The following is a 17,633-nucleotide window of genomic DNA, read 5'->3' as shown; positions in this document are numbered from 1 at the left end:
CCCAGAAGGGAGAAGGTGGAGTGAATGGAAATAATGAGCTGTCTTTAAAACAGTCGTGAGAGGTCTACAGGCACTCAATTTTCATACTTTCTTTTTCAGAGTACTTACATTTTAATTATGTATTGATATATAAAGAAAGTTTAAACAAATTTGGAAAAAAAAGTTTTTTAACCAAATCCTACCTACCCTACCTTTAATGCAGGTAAACATTTGATCTGCTTTTAGATTTTTACCAAATCTAGAAGAAAAAGATTGGGAGGATTTTGACACGGGAGGAAAAGCAATGTCTCACAGTTTTGGTCTATAATGTGTGTGTGTGGTTGTTTGTTTTCTAGGGCTCTGTTGTACTTGGGGTGAGCTCAGTGTGTGAGTCAGTACCAGAGGACAGCAGTGACTCAAGGACAGAAACCATTACCTGCCCTGTCGCACGGGTAAGACCAGGAGCACAGACACATGATGACCACATAAAAAAATAGTAAATAGACTACCATCAGAGTCAGTCTAGTCCTAAACTCAATTTAAACTATAATTCAAGACCATTGCATTTATTTACTTTTATTGTTAGATTATAGGTAATCAATTGTCAATCCATAAAACAGCCTAAGACGCATTAGTGTGTTTAAATCCCACACAAACAGATAAAATGCCCATGATATGGGCCCACGCACAGCCCAGGAGAATGCTGGGATTGTTGAGCGAGAGGATTGAGAAAATGGGCTGCAAACACTCAATCTCTTTGTCTGTTGTATGCAAAACCCTGCTGACCTTTTCATCCATTCAGAGTAGTGAAGAAATACAGCAAGAACCATTCAACTCATCCAAACCAACTTAGGGGGAAAATTGTGGGATGTCCTTTCCAACATCACATTTGTTTTTTTGTCTTTTTAGGAGCATGATACTGTTGGACTAGAAGCGTCCGTATCATCCAATGGTATCGTCTCAGAAACTGGCTTGAAGAAAAGCTGTGGACCTCTGAGACAGGTCAATGGTGTTATCAACAGGTATGATAGAAGGTGCATTCATTTTTTCCCTTGTTAAAAAGTTAACCCAAAAAGAAATGTCACTAGGTGCATTTACATGGAGCAATGTAATCGGTTTAAAAGTTCAATCCGAATGAAAATGCTCCATATAAACACCTCAATCAGAATAAAAATGGCCAAACCGAATGAAATTGTAATCGGTTTGAGAGGGGTGGGATAAACCTTTTCATGAACCGATCAAAAAAAAAATTCCACCATGTAAATGACCTGATCCGATTACTTTGAGTGCACGTCTTTCTGTGACGTGATATATAGCGCTCGCGCCTCCACAACTGAAGAGCGCGCGTCGCGCTCACACCAGGTTAATGTTGACAAGAGAGGAAAGTTAATTTTTCTGAGGTATTAAACGTTTTATTTCGTAACATGTTATGAACATGATGTTGGAATAATGACACAGACATAGCCTGGCTACACCATCTCATCTTGACAGCGTTTGTCCTATAGGCTTCAACTGCGCCTGACAGAAGAATTCATTTTTCTGAGGTGATTCTTACACTTTACAACAAATAACGAATAGCTTTTATAAAACTGTATAAGTCCTGGTGGCCGTTGAGAGCTGCGGGGAACATTCAAGCTGCTGGAGAGGACGTGTCGACATTTTGTTTCTCGTAAGTTAGATATAAAAAAAAAAGTTAAACAACTGGTTCAAATTGGTTAAGTAACATTAACTTAGCCCCAGTCTACTTTAATTACTTTTGTGAATATTTATACCTTTGTGATTATGGTATCTTTCCTTAATCATCTGAAATATCTATGCGTTTAGTAGGCCTACTAGTAATGATGCGGAGCACGTCTTGAATGCTTTCAATCATGTTTCACCGTACATCCTATGTTTTTATTTATAATTTGGGTGCATTTATAGTTAATTTTGTGTTTTTCAAAATAAATTAATTGAATTAATTTTGATTCCGCATTCATCATTCACAGCTGTTGAAATAGCCATTGTATAGGACAAATTAGTTTAAACTACTGCTTGTCCGCCCACAGAAAAATAAATAAATATAAAAATTACCAACACAGAACTATTGATCCACGATACTAACGTTATGAATCTGATGCGGCAGACAAACTGTGTGCGCATGTCACAAAATTATTCCGACTGGAAGTCAGCACATATAAACACCAGATCGGTTTAGATAACGTCTCATGTAAACAGTCCACCGAATCTTTCAATCGGAATGATTTTAATTGGAATGACAAAAAAGTGCGCATGTAAACGTGGCTACTGTCATGTTCACTAATGCTTATTTCCTCTCTTCATCCAGCTTGCGTCCCGGTTCCCCTGTCACCTCGAACCCAAGCGAGCAGAGCTGCTCAGAGACTCGGCAGAATCTGGAGCTTGGCCCTCTGGCTTCCTCTGTATATGACAACACGTGTGTGGCGGCCCGCACGCAGCCACTGCTCTCATGCAGGAAACGCAGAGTCCTCCGGCCCGGTTCACTCACCAGTCTCAATCGTAAGGTAAGGACAGATGTGTTTTTTTCTCGAGATCAAGTGGCTGGTGTAGTTATGAGCACAAATGCCTGTTCACAATGAGTCTGATATGAATACTTAACACAACTAACATCTTTGCACCAAAAATATTCATAGACACATTTTTAACTTATTTGAACCCCCTTTAGTCTGAATAAAAACACAGATATTTGCAGTAAGATGTGTCAGATTCTAAGTGAAGAAGGTCACTTTGTGTAAATGGGCCTTGAAAGCTGCTGTGAGAGATGTGAGACAGAATAAAACAAGCTCTTTCAGTGTCACCTGTGGACATGTTTTACTGAAGATGCATTGAGCTCCTTAAGGTCCCAACGGGCTTCTTGCAAAGGTTACAGATTAAATAGAGGTGACACAGAAACTGGAGTGTTACAGAGATCACACAGTGCTGCTCCAGAACTGGCACTACTGTCATTTATTGTGTTTTATGTTCTATCAAGTGTATTTTTGGTGTTTAAATATATAGGATCAGGATTTTGGTTCTGTGGTTTTTCTATGTGAAGTAGAAACCAAGTGGGTGTAGTTTGAAAACACCTACATAAAAAAATTAGTTTGGCTAGTTAGGACAGAAACTTGGATTTACATCACCTCACACCTGGTTAGGGCATAGTGTTACAGTCCCTGTCCAGCAGGCAGCTGTCCTCTGAATGATGGAACAATATCTGCCCTATTCACGCTTGCATTTTGCTGAATTTATAGATCTATTTGCTTTCTGAACAGCCTTTAAAACTCGATTCCTCCCATAACACAGGCCCACTGTGAGCGAGAATGCTCAGGCATGTGCTAAAACAATAAGCGCAACCCCAGTCGATCTCGGCTCCATTACAAATAACAGCACTTGGATGTCATTCAGAGACAATGCTCTTCAAATGTTTTGAGAAATGCTGCCAGTGTCATCAATGTACTAACGGCCAAATTCACTCTCACTGCCAGTTATAAACTACCTGCTAACTGATGTACAGCCCAATCCTAGCGTTATAACAGGCACTCCAGATGAACGCTGCCCCAGTTAGAGCCAAACACTCAGTGGCTTTTAAAATTTCCACCATTATGTTTGAACACTGACAGAGACCGAAACATGCTACTAATCCGTTAAGCTTAATCTCATTGTAAGGAAAATGGGTTCAACATGTAAAAAAGGAGTTGTTTTGAAGTGTTCAAAATGGATCATGAAACACTTTGCAGAATTTGCATTTCATTACAACCAAGAAAGCTGATCAGTTCTGTAATTTCAGGTGCTTTCTGTGTGATTGCAGAGATGATGGTCCCTGTATAAACTGTCCTGCTCTAATGTGAAGCACTCTTGTTTGAATAGGCTCGGAAAAACCGGGCACAGTTGCCAATAGCAACCCTTTCTCTCCAGTACTGTGCTCTGGGTTAATGACACGAGCATGTGAGTGCTAGAGAACCTGCCACATGCAAAACTGGGTGAGCAGCTCAGGATCCATGTGTGGTCATCTGCTACAGAGATTTGTAAGAGAGCATCAGGCTGGAAGGGTTGACTCGAGTAAATGGAAACAAAGGGAAAGGCTGATCCCTGGCAGACCTAAATTTTAGTTGCTGATGCTCCTGAGATTTCATTAACAAAAGCAAAGTCACAGTGGAAGGCACTTGAAAGATTGGATTTAAGATGAATAAAAGGCATAATTGATGACAGTCCATGGAATTCACATTTTGATGCTACCAAGGTTGGGGCTGGGATTGTTGCCAGACACACCAAAAATGTGTTCACGGATCCTTGATGTCTTAAATCCACCCTTCAGAATTTAAGACTGCAAACAGCGAAAAAAGTCTTGCCTTGTTCATTGATGTCCTAAATGTGTTCCCAAATCTGATCATCCTTTCCGTCACTCAAAGGAGGTCATTTTACAGGAATTGAAAAGTTTGTGTAGGTTAAAGGGATAGTTCACCCAAAAATGAGAATTCTGTCATTTAATAAGCCTTAATTTATGCTGTTCATCATATTAAGCTATCATGTCCTCTCAGAATATTTGGACTAAACTGTTTAATTCATATGGATTAGTTTTACAATATCTTTATGAACTTTTTGAAGCTTCACAGTGGTAGTTGCGTATATGTCAATGGAGAGTACAGAACTGGCTCTGATTTTATTTAAAAATATTTTATTAACATTTGTGTTCAGAAGATGAACAAAGGTCTTATGGGTTTGGTATTGTGAAAAAATATTTGTGTAAAATAAAATGTTCTATTTTAACATGTAACATATTTTACAATGGAATTGATTCCTTTGAGGGCAAATTACTCCAGTCTTCAGTGTCACATGATCCTTCAGAAATCACAGATATGATTTGCAGCGCAATAAATAATTCTCATTATCAACGTTAACAACGTTTTTGTTTTTGTTTTTATGGACTGCTCGCCATAATTACTATTCATACACACACACACACTAACTTTTCTCCTTGTTGTTCTGTCACGCTCAGAGGTCAGTGGCTCCTCGCTGTGGCTGTGAGCTGAACGCTCAGTGTGTGATGTGCAGTGGATGTGTTCTCCCTCCTGCTGACACCCAGCACCAGCTCCCCCTACTGGACAGACTGGCACAATTTGACCCCTGCATTCACCCCATCCTCTCCTTTCCAGACGGTGAGAACGCACCCCAGCCTTTTATCTGTTTCTCTCATTCTTTCCAGAATGCCCGTATGTACATAGACACAGACTGCATCGCACATGACTAGCGCAGCTCTATCTATCCCCCGCTGTTTGTTGCCCACAGTTTGCCTTAAGGATGAGTTTTAATAAGGATTTTTTTTTACTGCATAACAATTAGGTGTTAATTTAAGTGTTAATTATTCTGGATCTGGTTATTGCACTTCTTAAAATAACCTGCAGGCTGCTCTGGGTTTGGAGCAGGTCATTAGTGCTGAGATCTCAGAACTGTTTTTGCTTTTCATGTCTGAGAGAATTCAGTAACATCAGATTTGAGGAGCTGATCTTAGATCAGCAGTCCTTCCCCTGTGTGGGTCAAATTAGCTGATCATGCATTCTTCTGCCTGACCTTTGCTGTGATAACCATTTTAAAGAGCAGTGCAATCTGACTCTGGCTAGCCGTGCCAGTAGCGGCTAGCTTTATCAGACTAACTGAGACAGACGTATTTTCCCTCATTAATATGAGCCTGTTGTCCTCTCTAATCCGGCGTCTGTTGTGCAAATGAATAATGGGCTTAGAAGAGGCAGGTGACACCGCTGGTGAAACTTGAGTAGATGGAGGAAAAAAGGAAGAGGAACCAAAGTACGATGAATACTAGAGTCAAGCTCTGATTCCCCCTTCTGGAGAATTACACACATGTCTGGTTCACTTTGTGTCACTGATTTAGATGTTTGCAGACTATTAAAGGTGCCATAGAATGCATTGATACAATATTTTAAATTGTTCTCTGATATCTACATAGAAGGTATGTGGCTTAGGTAAGGGCAAAAACCGGCGGTGCACGCTGTATATCACTTCATATATAAAGCACAAGAGAAACTACAAGCAGTGTTGCGTTGTCAATTAGTAAGTCATGAAATAAAAGTAAAGTACCAATAAATCACGTAACTGGTTCGACGCGTGTTAGCTGGAAAGGATTTTCATGCAGGTATGATGTTCATTCTATTCATCACGAGCAGTTTTCATGTTTCATTAACAGTTCATGTTGGTATTGTGTATTCGCCTTGGTAACTGTTGTTTCCATAACCCCAAAAGGCCACTTTTTTCATTTTATTAAGTTTATTTTTAAATTAGTGTGGTGGCAACTTCATTGTATTAACAAAAACGGTAACACTTTACAATAAGGTTGTATTAGTTAACATTAGTTAATGCATTAGTTAACATGAACTAACCATGAACAACACCTCTGTTTAGCATTAGTTAATTTTTGTTGACGTTAGTTCATAAAAATCCAGCTGTTCATGGTTTGTTCATGTTATTTCCCAGTGCATTGACTAATGTTAGCAAGATTTTAATAATGCATTAGTAAATGTTAAAATGAACATTAACAAAGATAAACAAATGCTTTATAAGTGCAGTTCATTATTAGTTTATATTAACTAATGAACCTTATTGTAAAGTGTTACCACAAAAACTGCTATTTAATAGCTGTATAGGCCTATTTATTCATCAGTATTAGTCATATTCATACAATTTGTGTTTAAGTAGGCTAAAGTGGGACATTACTTGTGTTTGTGTCATCAATTTTTGTGAAATCAATTTTTAAATGGTAAAATTATGGTAAAAAATTATGGTAAATGGTAAAATGAGTGATTATTTCTGACTAGTCTACAGTGCAGGCTTTTATTTCAATTTAGTTTACTCAATGGGCTGTTTATTACCTTATTTGGAAGGGTCATGAATAATAATGTTGAGCTCCGCTCCGATTGGCTGTTTCACAGCTAGGCTCATTTCTAGGGATGCACCGGTTGACCTGCCAAAAATAGGAACTGGCCGGTTTTTGCTTCTAGCGCGTGATCGGTTTTCTTTGTATTTTTCTGCCGGTTTTTCCTGAAGTGCGCCTGCGTGCACCTACGCCTCTATCGCAATCATTCGCGAACATGTCACTTGTGTGTTACAAACGGAAACTGGAGAACTGAGAGACGAGATATGCTGAAGGGAATGAAGAGCCGCTTTCCTGCGCGAGCTGAAGTTGCGCAAGCTTACCTCTCCGCGCCCTGGACAAGCGTAGATAGTGAGCGTTTGTTCAGCTCAGCTTCTCACGTGTTGGATCGGATGAGAACGAAACAGACTAACTTGTGACAAAGTCGAAATACTACTTTTTGTAAAGAAGAACATGCATGCACTTTTGAAATGAAATACTATCAGTTCTGTATAGGATGATAATCCTATACGATGCTTTCATTCTTTAAATAAAAAACAAATTAAAAAATCGGTATCGGAATCGGCCAGTTTGCTTGAAAAAAATCGGTATCGGAATCGGCCATGTAAAATCATGATCGGTGCATCACTACTCATTTCAGTAGCTCACACAAGTGCAGTTATTCAGCAAATAGTTGAGAGATCTATGCTTGGATTTCTTACAGTTCATCATTGAGAAAGTTTGATGTCAGATTTAGTCACACAAACAGCACAAGCTGCTCGTGAGTCATGACAGAACACAGACCACCTGAATGACACTTCTCAAATGGAGATTGCTGAAATGCAGCTTACATGTTTTATTGGTGTTTTCAGATCATCTGCTCACAAGAGAGACAGCTTGCGTGCACATGGTTGCCAGATTGCAAAGTTTAAGTAAAACACCAGATAGAATATGTCTTCTTTTAACAGAAAAGCTCTGATTGGGGGATTTAAATTACCGTATTTTCCGGACTATAATTCTGTCCGGAGTATAAGTCGTATCAGTCAAAAAATGCGTCACGAAGAGGAAAAAAACATATGTAAGTCTCACTGGACTATAAGTCGCATTATACTGGACTATAACGGCAGCTTCACACCGCACGCGCAAGCTAGCACACCGTACGTAGCTAAATGTTTATTCTCGTCAGCAAGTATGAATTCATTTTGATATACAAGTCACACCTGACTATAAGTCACAGGACCAGCCAAACGATGAGAGAGTGCGACTTACCGTCCGGAAAATACGGTATTGAAATCTGGCAACTGCAAGCATGAACGCTCGAACGCTCCTCTATTTCCCCCCGACAAAACCAAAAGAGTGATTTTGTGTCAAGTTTTTACATTTAGTCTTGTCTTTTTTCATCAACGATATTGCATTTTTATATAGTCAGTTATCGTTTAAGGACATTGTGTCATCTCGTCTAGTCTTAGTCGTGGAAAAAAAAAGGTTGTCAATGAACATTTTCTCCATAGCTTCGTTAACGAAATTAACGCTACTAGCAACTTTGAATTAAATTGGTGCGGTATCCTGTTATAGATTAAAAATCAACCATGCCTTGATGTTCTGTGCCTGTGGGAAGGGTATGAAAAGTGCTCCCATCCCCTGCCCAACCTGGAACATAACCTTTATATCCATGATCTGCCATTTTCGCTATTGTCCTTGCTTGCTACTTCATAATACCTGCAGAACTTCTGATGATTTGGCTGTACAGGTCCACATTAATACTGCCTGACCTTGAACATGGGCTGGTATATGTAAATTTTAGGGGTGTAAATATTAATGATCATTTTTCAGTGGTCTTTTGCACACACAACATTTACATATGAAGGAGGAAACAATGGTGTTTGAGGCTCATGGTATGTCAGTTCCATGTACAGAACTCTTATTATTCAACTATGCCAAGATAAATATAGTTTTCCATTCTATGGCACCTTTAAGTCAGTCACTATTCACATTAATACAGTAGCTAAAGGATGGAAAGGCTTCTGGATGAGCAAAATGTCAACTGGTGTTAGCAAAACGAGGTCTTGGGTTTGGTTCCCAGGGAATGCACATAATTGTCTTTTTATCTTGTCTCGTATTCATTGTAATATATACCTTTTTTTCTATTTAATTATTTTTATTTAATCTTTTTCTAAATACTTTTTATGTAAAGCTATATGAATGACCACGGTTTATGAAATTTGCTATATAAATATACTTGCCTTGTCTAAAGATATAACATATTGCTTAAATGCATTGAAAATCTGGAAAATCCATTTGGATGCTGGATGGATAAATGCAAATGTACATTTACGTGCAACACAATCAGCCCAAGTTTGTGTCTGACTCCTAGCTTTTCCTGATCTCATTCCATCCTCTTTTTCCCATAATTTCCATTTCTGGTCAGCATGAATCTGTCACAGCTAATTTTTCTTACACAATCTGATGTATTTAAAGTGAAACAGGATATTCAACAAGAAAAATGTTGCAAGAATTGTACAAATTAGAGGGCTTGATGTTGGCCAGGATTTTCTGAGGTGGAGAAAGTTATTATATTTAAATGACAGATTAGGAAGAGAAACAGATGACATAAACCTACCTTTTAAATGAGCCTATGGGTCTCTGACAATGCAAAACCGTGTTTTAAATTATGAACTTTTTCTCCTCTCAGATGTGATGATGAATCTTCATATGCAGCGTGTGCTGAAGGGACACTGGCAGAATCGTCCTCTGGAGAAGATCAAGCCCATCAAGAAGGTCTCGCTCAAGCACAAGATGTGTTTGGGTAGCCGTATCTCAGACCCTTCCTCCAAAGACAAACACAGGCTTGCCAACTCTCTCCTCTCCACAGTCCGTAAGTGTGACAACAAAATACACCGAAAGATCTCATTTATTAGACTTAAAGGGCATTTTCTCCACTTTCATGGACATTGAAAATACAAAGGATATAGGAAATGGAGGTGGCTGCACAGGCACAAAGGCTCTATAGGCCACTGCTCTGACAGTCTACTAAATTGTGAGAGAAAATTCCCTGCATCCTCAGCGTCTGAAATGTCAAGAGCCGAGTTTTCTCTAATGTAGGCAAATTCTCACACCTTTAGGAGAGTCTAAATTTGGTCTAAACGTGACGGTCCCTACGGGCAGTTAAAGTGACCTGTGAGTGTCTGGCCTTCATTAGCTGCTCTCTGCCAGACGCTCACTGCAGTGACTCAGCAGTTATTTATGGCGTCATACAAGTCCAGCCACGGTTACCGCCTTTTTTTTTCTCTTCATATTCTGTGTATGAATTATTGAACTTTGAAAAGCATCCAGATTTAGTGATCTGTAGCTGTTGAATGAGTGACACGAAAATTAAGAAATTAATATAATTAGTTTGTGTATTTAATGCAATTTATTGTTTGAGATTTTGACATGACAATTGATTACTTGCATTACATTAAATAAAGATTACATATGCTGACAAAGAAAGGATAACATTAACTCTTTCTCCGACAAACACAGAATTTTCCATTAATTGTGAGAAAACGCTTCCCTGCTAAACATGGAATTTTCTGGGTTTCCGTGTTTTCACTGTTATACGCTAGGGGGCGCTATTACGCATCTTCTGAATGAGTACAGAATCTCCTGATCAAAACACAGACGAAGACACAAAAAAACAAGCGATTGTATGCAAGCAGATGCATATGTAAAATAACATGATCATCAACATTAAACATCATATAAATCAAAACTGAATGAAATGTCGACCCAGAACAGGCTACAGGACTGTGAAGCTTTGGGGTGTTGATGGACTCCATCTACTCCATCTGTGTTTGATCATTGCTCTGAATCTGATCTGGATGTAGTCTTTGACAAAAACGTGATTGTTAAAAATGTTGCTTTTTTTTAATGAAACTCATATAATTAAGTGTTGATAAAAAAGGAATGCATGAAACTTTTTTTTGTTCGTTTTTTTTTTAAGCAGAAGGTCTGTTCTTTCTTTTGATATGTTGCATGCTCAGATATTCATACAACAAAATATTCTATGAGCCCTTACATTTTTGTGAAAATGATCAAAAACCCTGACGGTGGCTGACCACTTTTTTAAAAAATGCGGGCGGGGAAAGAGTTAAAGATTAAAAATACAATTAGACAGAGATAAATTATGTAAAATAACTGTAAAATATATACATTTATATATTCCCCTAATTTCATGCTCTCCCTTTCATATTTGACTGTATTTTCCACTTTTTGTTTGCTTTCTCTCAGGTTTGTCTCATCACAAGGTGCGCTCAGAGAAGGTGTCCCGGCAGCAGTTAGACATCCCAATGAGTGCCAGTAGACTTGACTCTCGCCAGCATTTCCGGCAGAGCAGTTCTTTTGACAGGAGCCACAGCCGTAAGAGACCCCGTGAACCCTCGCTGGATCGTACAGAAAGTATGTTCTTCATTCATTTTTCCTCTCATTCATTCGCTTTTATGTGCTTATGTCTCGTTTGCTCTTAACATTGAGTTCTGTCCTTTAACGCACTTTGATTTGTCTATAGATGCTCCAAAGTTGTATATGGACATGGGGAGTCCATGCTCCTCTCTATCTACTCTCAACACACCCACCCACAGCCCCTTGATGAGACAGCCATCAACCTCTGAGACCTCCACACCCCTCCACCTTAACAGCAGCGCCTCTGTAAGATGCTCTTAAACGCTTTCCATCTCTGTTTGTGTAATCACGTGAGATATGAGTTACTTATGCCTGTGTGTGACTCTTACAGACTATTCGCAGACGGAGAGGAGAGAGCCCCTTTGACATCAATAACATCGTCATCCCCATGTCTGTGGCCGCCACCACCCGAGTGGAGAAACTACAGTACAAAGAGATCCTTACCCCGAGGTCAGAGACACAAATTGAGCGTCCCGCCCTGTGTGGTCATTAGCCACATTAATTGCTCTTAAATTGCTGATTATTTTGCCTTTTGCTTTTTAATTGTAGTTGGCGAGAAGTGGACGTTTTTGCAAAACCAATAGCTGAAGAGGACGATGCAGTGGAGGTATGGCCATGCTGTTGGTCACCCAGCAGTTATTTTAGCCTGTCAAGACCGTAAGCCGCCTACCTAGAAATTTAGGGTATTATAGGTTTGTTTTACTAAGCATGCAGGGTTCGAATGTGACGATAATACCCCAGGATGCTTTCTTAATAGGCAGCTCAATACGTTTTGAACTTAAATGGCTACATATGTAACAAAAAATTTGCAACACTAATGTAAAATCCTAAACACACATTTGTGTGTCCATATGCAGATATATTCCATCTAGAGCAGGGGTGGCGAACTCCGGGCCTGGAGGGCCACTGTCCTGCAGAGTTCAGCTCCAACCCTGATAAAACTCACCTGCCTTTAGCTTTCTAGTAACCCTTCAGACCATGATTAGCTTGTTCAGGTGTGTTTGATTAGGGTTGAAGCAAAACTATGCAGGACAGTGGCCCTCCAGGACCGGAGTTCGCCACCCCTGATCTAGAGTATGTGTGAGTTGTGAACGGCAAGGGAAACTGCCAAACGTTCTAATGAGTCAGAAAACCAGATTGTTTTGAATCGAACTTACTGAATCATATTTCTGTCAGCTTCAAAATGTTTTGTTGTGATGAATTTACAATGATAAAATAAACATTTAGCCTAAACATGAAGTGCTTTTGAACAACCATCTTTATTAAGGAATTCTGTAATTTGACGTATTAGGATTCCCTTTAATCTATTGGTAACACTTTTGTTTACGGTCCATTTCTCAATATGAACTAGTTGCCTATTAGCATGCATATTTATTCATGACTTTATTCTACATTCCATAATCCTACCCAATACTTAAATTTAACAACTACCTTACTAACTATTAATAAGCAGTAATTAGGAGTTTGAGGTAGCCTGACGTCGTCATGCTCAAGTCTGATACTGCTCCATTTGCCTGTTATTATGGGGCGAAAATGCCTCTGCACTCAATTGGATAGACATACAACGATCCAGAGCAACGGAGCAATTGACGTATGTTGAGCGACGCATAGTTGTCAACAGAACTCAACTGCACGCACACTGGAAGAAGATGAGTGTAAACGGTGTTGGTGTTGTTAAAATAATTTAAGGATACACGGAGTACTTGTCAACCCGATCATCATTTTTTTGAGAGAAATAGTAAAGGTGAATGCATATACGAACAAGTTCTCCGTTTAGGATTAGAACGAATTCAACCCAAGCGCTCTTTGGTGACATGTATAAAGCCTGCCCTGACAATTTGATTGGTTCGAGCAGCTCTGGTTCGAACATAGTTGCGCCACAACGGATCAAGTCCAGACCAAACTTCCTGACCTCAAATGTTGAGGGGCGGGGCTAAGTTCGGCATCCAGGCTACGTTTGAGGCAAAAGTGGTAGCTAATTTTGAGTTAGTAAGAATTTCACCCTAGTTTAAAATGTGACCCCTTTTTTATAGCCTGAAGCCCTGAATACTATATTGCTTGGTGTATGTATTTAATAATCTTCTCTCATTCTCTCAGGTTGAGGATCTCTCTGACCTTACATTCTCTCAGCTACACCTACCTTGTGAGGACCAAGAGCGTTCTCGCTGGAGTTGGACAGCCAGCAACGTCGCAAAGAGAAGAGGCAGTAGGTGAGGGAACACATCTTGCACTGCTTTTCTCAGCCCTTTTTAGGGATAAGTGCAATTTCTTCTGATTAACATCTTGGCGGCGGTCTACATGTTGCTGGCCGTTGAGTTTTGCACTTCATGATGGCAGATGAGGTGCAAAACTGAAAACTGACAAACGCGAGAGACAAGAAATGCAGTGAATAATGACACCAGGCTGTTCACTTGCATCAACTTTGTAATGAGAAGTTATTAAAGCAATAGGCATTACACTGATTTCACTACAGTTAGTCACATGATAATCAGCGCTAATCTTTTTCTCCACAGATCGTATAAGTCTGTGGATGGACGGACAACTCCTCTGTTGTGCGGCACCAACCCCTCCACACCGCAGCCCTCATCTCCAGACACGCCGCATTTCCACCTGCTGAACGAGTACAGCTCAGTGGCGTCTCCCTCCAGTCCCGTCAGCCCGGAGATGCTGATGCTGTCCGGCCTGCACATGCCGGGCTCCAGAGACTCCCACCGGCTGCTGTCCAACGAGGACACGCGCTGCTCCACCCCAGATACATGCGAGGAAATGGTAGGCCCCCAATGTAGCTCCATCATGGTTATTAAAATGCCCAGTTATTAAATATGAAAATGTTTAGTTTTATTTCATGAAAAAAAATGATATACATTGATTACACTGTACTACCTCGGTATTATATTACAGAAAACTAGTTATCACGGCTACATGAGTGTTTCTGAGATAACGGCTGAGGGAGTAATGCTACATTTTGATGTAATCAATCTCTTCCCTGTAATCTTTCCCTCTTTTGTAAAGTCAGAAATTTGTGTTTGTTTTTTTTTGCTTTTTTACTATTGTAGCAAATCTGAATACAAAAAAATACATATTTATGGTTTGTGTTCATCACTCACTATAGAGGTAAACCCAACTATTTTTGTGTTTTCTGTTGAATTTGGCTAGTGCTCCAATATGAACTAGAGGCTTAATTGTACATTCAAGTTCACACATGCTCCGTTGTACACCACGTAGTTCAGTTACTAAAAACTGTCCTGTTGGAGCAACCAAGGAGTTTAAACTGACAGCCTTCTGGTTACCAGGTCTTCAGTCTTCCATTGTGTGTGCAGATATTTACTTAGTCTGTCTCTGTTTGTCCCTACGGGCTCCCCAACCGGTACAGCCATGGGAATGCCGGACCTTTCCGCTGGACGTGGAACCGCAACAGGAGTGCGAAATCCATCTCAGTCCGGCTGGCGAGAGGTCCTATAGGACCATTCGACGCGTGTCCGGCTCCAGAACTTCAAAGTCTGAGTCCGACGCTGGGCCGTCGTCACCTCTCGGCGACGACTGCGCCAAGCAGAAACAAACCAACCCATCCAAACCTACTCACCGATGAAGCCTAGACTCTGCCCACCCACCAACCCCCCCCCCCCCATCCACCAGCTTTCAGAAACTCCTGAAACAGCAGCAACGTAGACGGAAAGAAAACCAACAAAACGAATGAAAGTCCCTGTTGTTTGATATTCAAACATCAGTAAATTCTTTCACAGTTTTTAGTGAATTGTATGGCGATTATATATAGAGACCTGTTTTAATTCAGTCTTTCTTTTGGGTCACTGGAGGACAAAAATGTTTAGGACGGAAAAAAAAACAAATTAAAAAGGAAGAAAGAAAGCGAGATTAGCTTGAGTGCTAAACCAAAATAAGAAGCTCCGAAACGTATCGTATATCGCAGAAGAGCACTTCCCCCTTGGCATGCTGTCGTACTAAGGGGCTCAGCTTGCATTGTGTGTGGTTCCCTTCCAGCTTTTTCCAAAATCCAACCTAAAATTACTCATTCAGCCTTGCAGTTTATACTGGAGTGATAAAACGCAAAAATAAAGCCAATAATGATTACAAGAGACTTGCACGAAGGCGCCAATGCTTGTCTATGTTTTCTCTGTGAAAGCACTTCACTTTTAATTCTTTCCACATTCCCTTTCTTTTGTTTTGAACAGACAAACTTCCTCATATTTAATGCTGGGAATTGCATAAATCCCAATTTCAATCCCAGTTTAATTTTCGTCCCGTGTTCTCTTGTATACCATGGTCCGTCTGTGCCCTATTTCTGTCAAAGTGACGGAGAGAGCAGGTGCCTTCATCGCAGCCAGGAAATGAAACTGCCATGTTGCTCTCGTGCGCTTTTTAAACACCACCAAGTCTGATTAGAGCACTTAATTGGTCTCTCTAGCATGACACTATTTCCAGGAACCCTACAATCAGCACCCGAATAAACATGCGCAGGCCGCTAATATTGGAGACTCGATTGCACTCGCTGCAACTCTGTTGCTTATAGCATCGTGGAATGGCCCTTCTCGTGTGGGATTGCGTTAGTGTGAGTTTTGAAGCACTTGGCGTTACTATGCATGACCAAGTTAGTCCAAAGAACATGCAGTCACTCCAATATAAACTGAAATTTCCTGCCACATTAATGTGGTACCCCATATAAAAGAGATCTTCCATTGATTGGTCAGGTCTAAACTCTCTTCGTTTAATTAAACAATCTGCAATACCTACAAGCAATCATCGAATCTCGTAACTGGGCTTATGATGAGTAAGAACATTAGCTGGAGTGCTTGACAAGAAAGGACATGGCAAATTTTCATTCGTTGGCTCCTCGGTTGCTGTCGGTCACGGTCCGTTTTGTTGTTTTTTTCTCATTGTGTAATGACGAGGAACGATTTCTGTTTTTTCCCCAGTCAGCGAGTCACAGCTTGCAGCTCCTTCCTGTTGTTTTAACTAATACGAATGTAATAAAGTCTAATAGCGGACACCAGTTACTTACAATTTTTATAAGTAGCTTCTCTGTATCTGTTGTCACAAATCTAGCTATTGTAGCCATTTGTTCTTGTTTAAGGGATGTCATGTAAACCAGAAATCCTTAATATATTCTTTTTTTTTTTAATCTCACTGGAGCATAACAGCATTCATAGTGTCAGAGAAATCTCATCTTTTGAGGTTATGTGGCAAATTGTAAGCGGACCATCAACAACTGTCCTATTTCCTGCTGAGAAACCCGCCGCCCCTTTCATTCTTAATATCATCAATTATGGTTTTATGTCTCTCTCTGTGGGGGTCTGTGTACTTATCGGGCAAATGTACCATAAGGTTTGACTAGCTTTCAAAAGCCAATATTGTATCGTGTGAGTTATTTTCATACTTTGAATTTCCAATGTGGTGAATGAGGGTTGGGTGAGTCTGGTATATCCTTTAGCATGTAATAGTTTGTACAAAACAACAAAAAAAAAGTTTATTTTGTACATACCTTGTTTGATTCTTTACTGTGTTTGATGTTCAGGCTGTAGCTGTCCTGATTGTCTAGGGAGAAGACACACGGAAATATTTAACACTTTGTTTATGCAGAGGCAACAAGAAAAAAAAAATGTTTATCGATAATTGGCCGATCGGACAGGCAGGCAACGTTTGTGCTTCTCAAATTAAAAGTGAATTATATTGTACTTATGTCTTCTGTCTTTCTGTTGTACTAGTGAATTTTTCCCATCAGGATCATATGAAGCAAGATTATTCATCATCTGCTTGGATCGCCAAGGATTTGGATAAGAATTTGCATAAACGTATTCAAAAGCAGATCCTGTTACAGTTTTTAAAATTAATGTTCATGGAGGATAATGACTGCATGGAAATTGCTGTGCCAAGTTAACCGACTTTGAAGGTGCTCAATTGAAAATGTACAGCTAATTACAGTCATTCTACTGACTCCTAGTGGCGATAATGCAGTATCAAGCAAAATCAGTATTTTTTACCAATTGCTTTGAAAAATGCACTCTATTCATCATGAATGTACTCGTCTCCAAGAGCTAGTGACCATTGGAATGGACATCACATGAACCCGGAAGACTTAATTGGTCACTGGTTCCTTCAATGTTTTATAATGGGGGTTTTCAATTTATGAGTAAAATAAAGCCTGGGTAAACATAACTTGACTATACTTTGTATACTTATACTTGACTCCTATAATCAGTATTATACAAACCAAATCTTGTTTTTATTTATTAAGTAATAAAAATAATCGGAGCACATCAACCATCATATGGAAGATTAAATGTATTCATGAATATGTATGACTTACTATATTTCATTGGGTTCCCAGATTTTACATTTC

The 17,633-nt window shown here is 39.8% G+C and overlaps 1 protein-coding gene across 1 annotated transcript in view; it reads left to right on the top strand.

Moving 5' to 3' along the window:
* kansl1b (KAT8 regulatory NSL complex subunit 1b) overlaps positions 1-16,968 on the top strand; it is a 97,809-nt gene extending 80,841 nt beyond the window's left edge. The window contains exons 4-15 of the mRNA XM_079826969.1: positions 336-431; positions 889-1,001; positions 2,306-2,501; positions 4,973-5,132; positions 9,531-9,713; positions 11,108-11,275; positions 11,385-11,524; positions 11,610-11,728; positions 11,828-11,885; positions 13,376-13,488; positions 13,792-14,048; positions 14,635-16,968. Coding sequence (XP_079683095.1) covers positions 336-431; positions 889-1,001; positions 2,306-2,501; positions 4,973-5,132; positions 9,531-9,713; positions 11,108-11,275; positions 11,385-11,524; positions 11,610-11,728; positions 11,828-11,885; positions 13,376-13,488; positions 13,792-14,048; positions 14,635-14,867 — 1,836 coding nt within the window. The 3' untranslated portion in view covers positions 14,868-16,968. The remainder of the gene's footprint in view (positions 1-335; positions 432-888; positions 1,002-2,305; positions 2,502-4,972; positions 5,133-9,530; positions 9,714-11,107; positions 11,276-11,384; positions 11,525-11,609; positions 11,729-11,827; positions 11,886-13,375; positions 13,489-13,791; positions 14,049-14,634) is intronic.
* The last annotated feature ends 665 nt before the right edge of the window (positions 16,969-17,633 follow it).

This window comes from Gobio gobio (genome assembly GCF_949357685.1).
Source record: "Gobio gobio genome assembly, chromosome: 1".
Taxonomy (NCBI): Eukaryota; Metazoa; Chordata; class Actinopteri; order Cypriniformes; family Gobionidae; genus Gobio; species Gobio gobio.
This window is presented reverse-complemented; position numbering and strand designations above follow the sequence as displayed.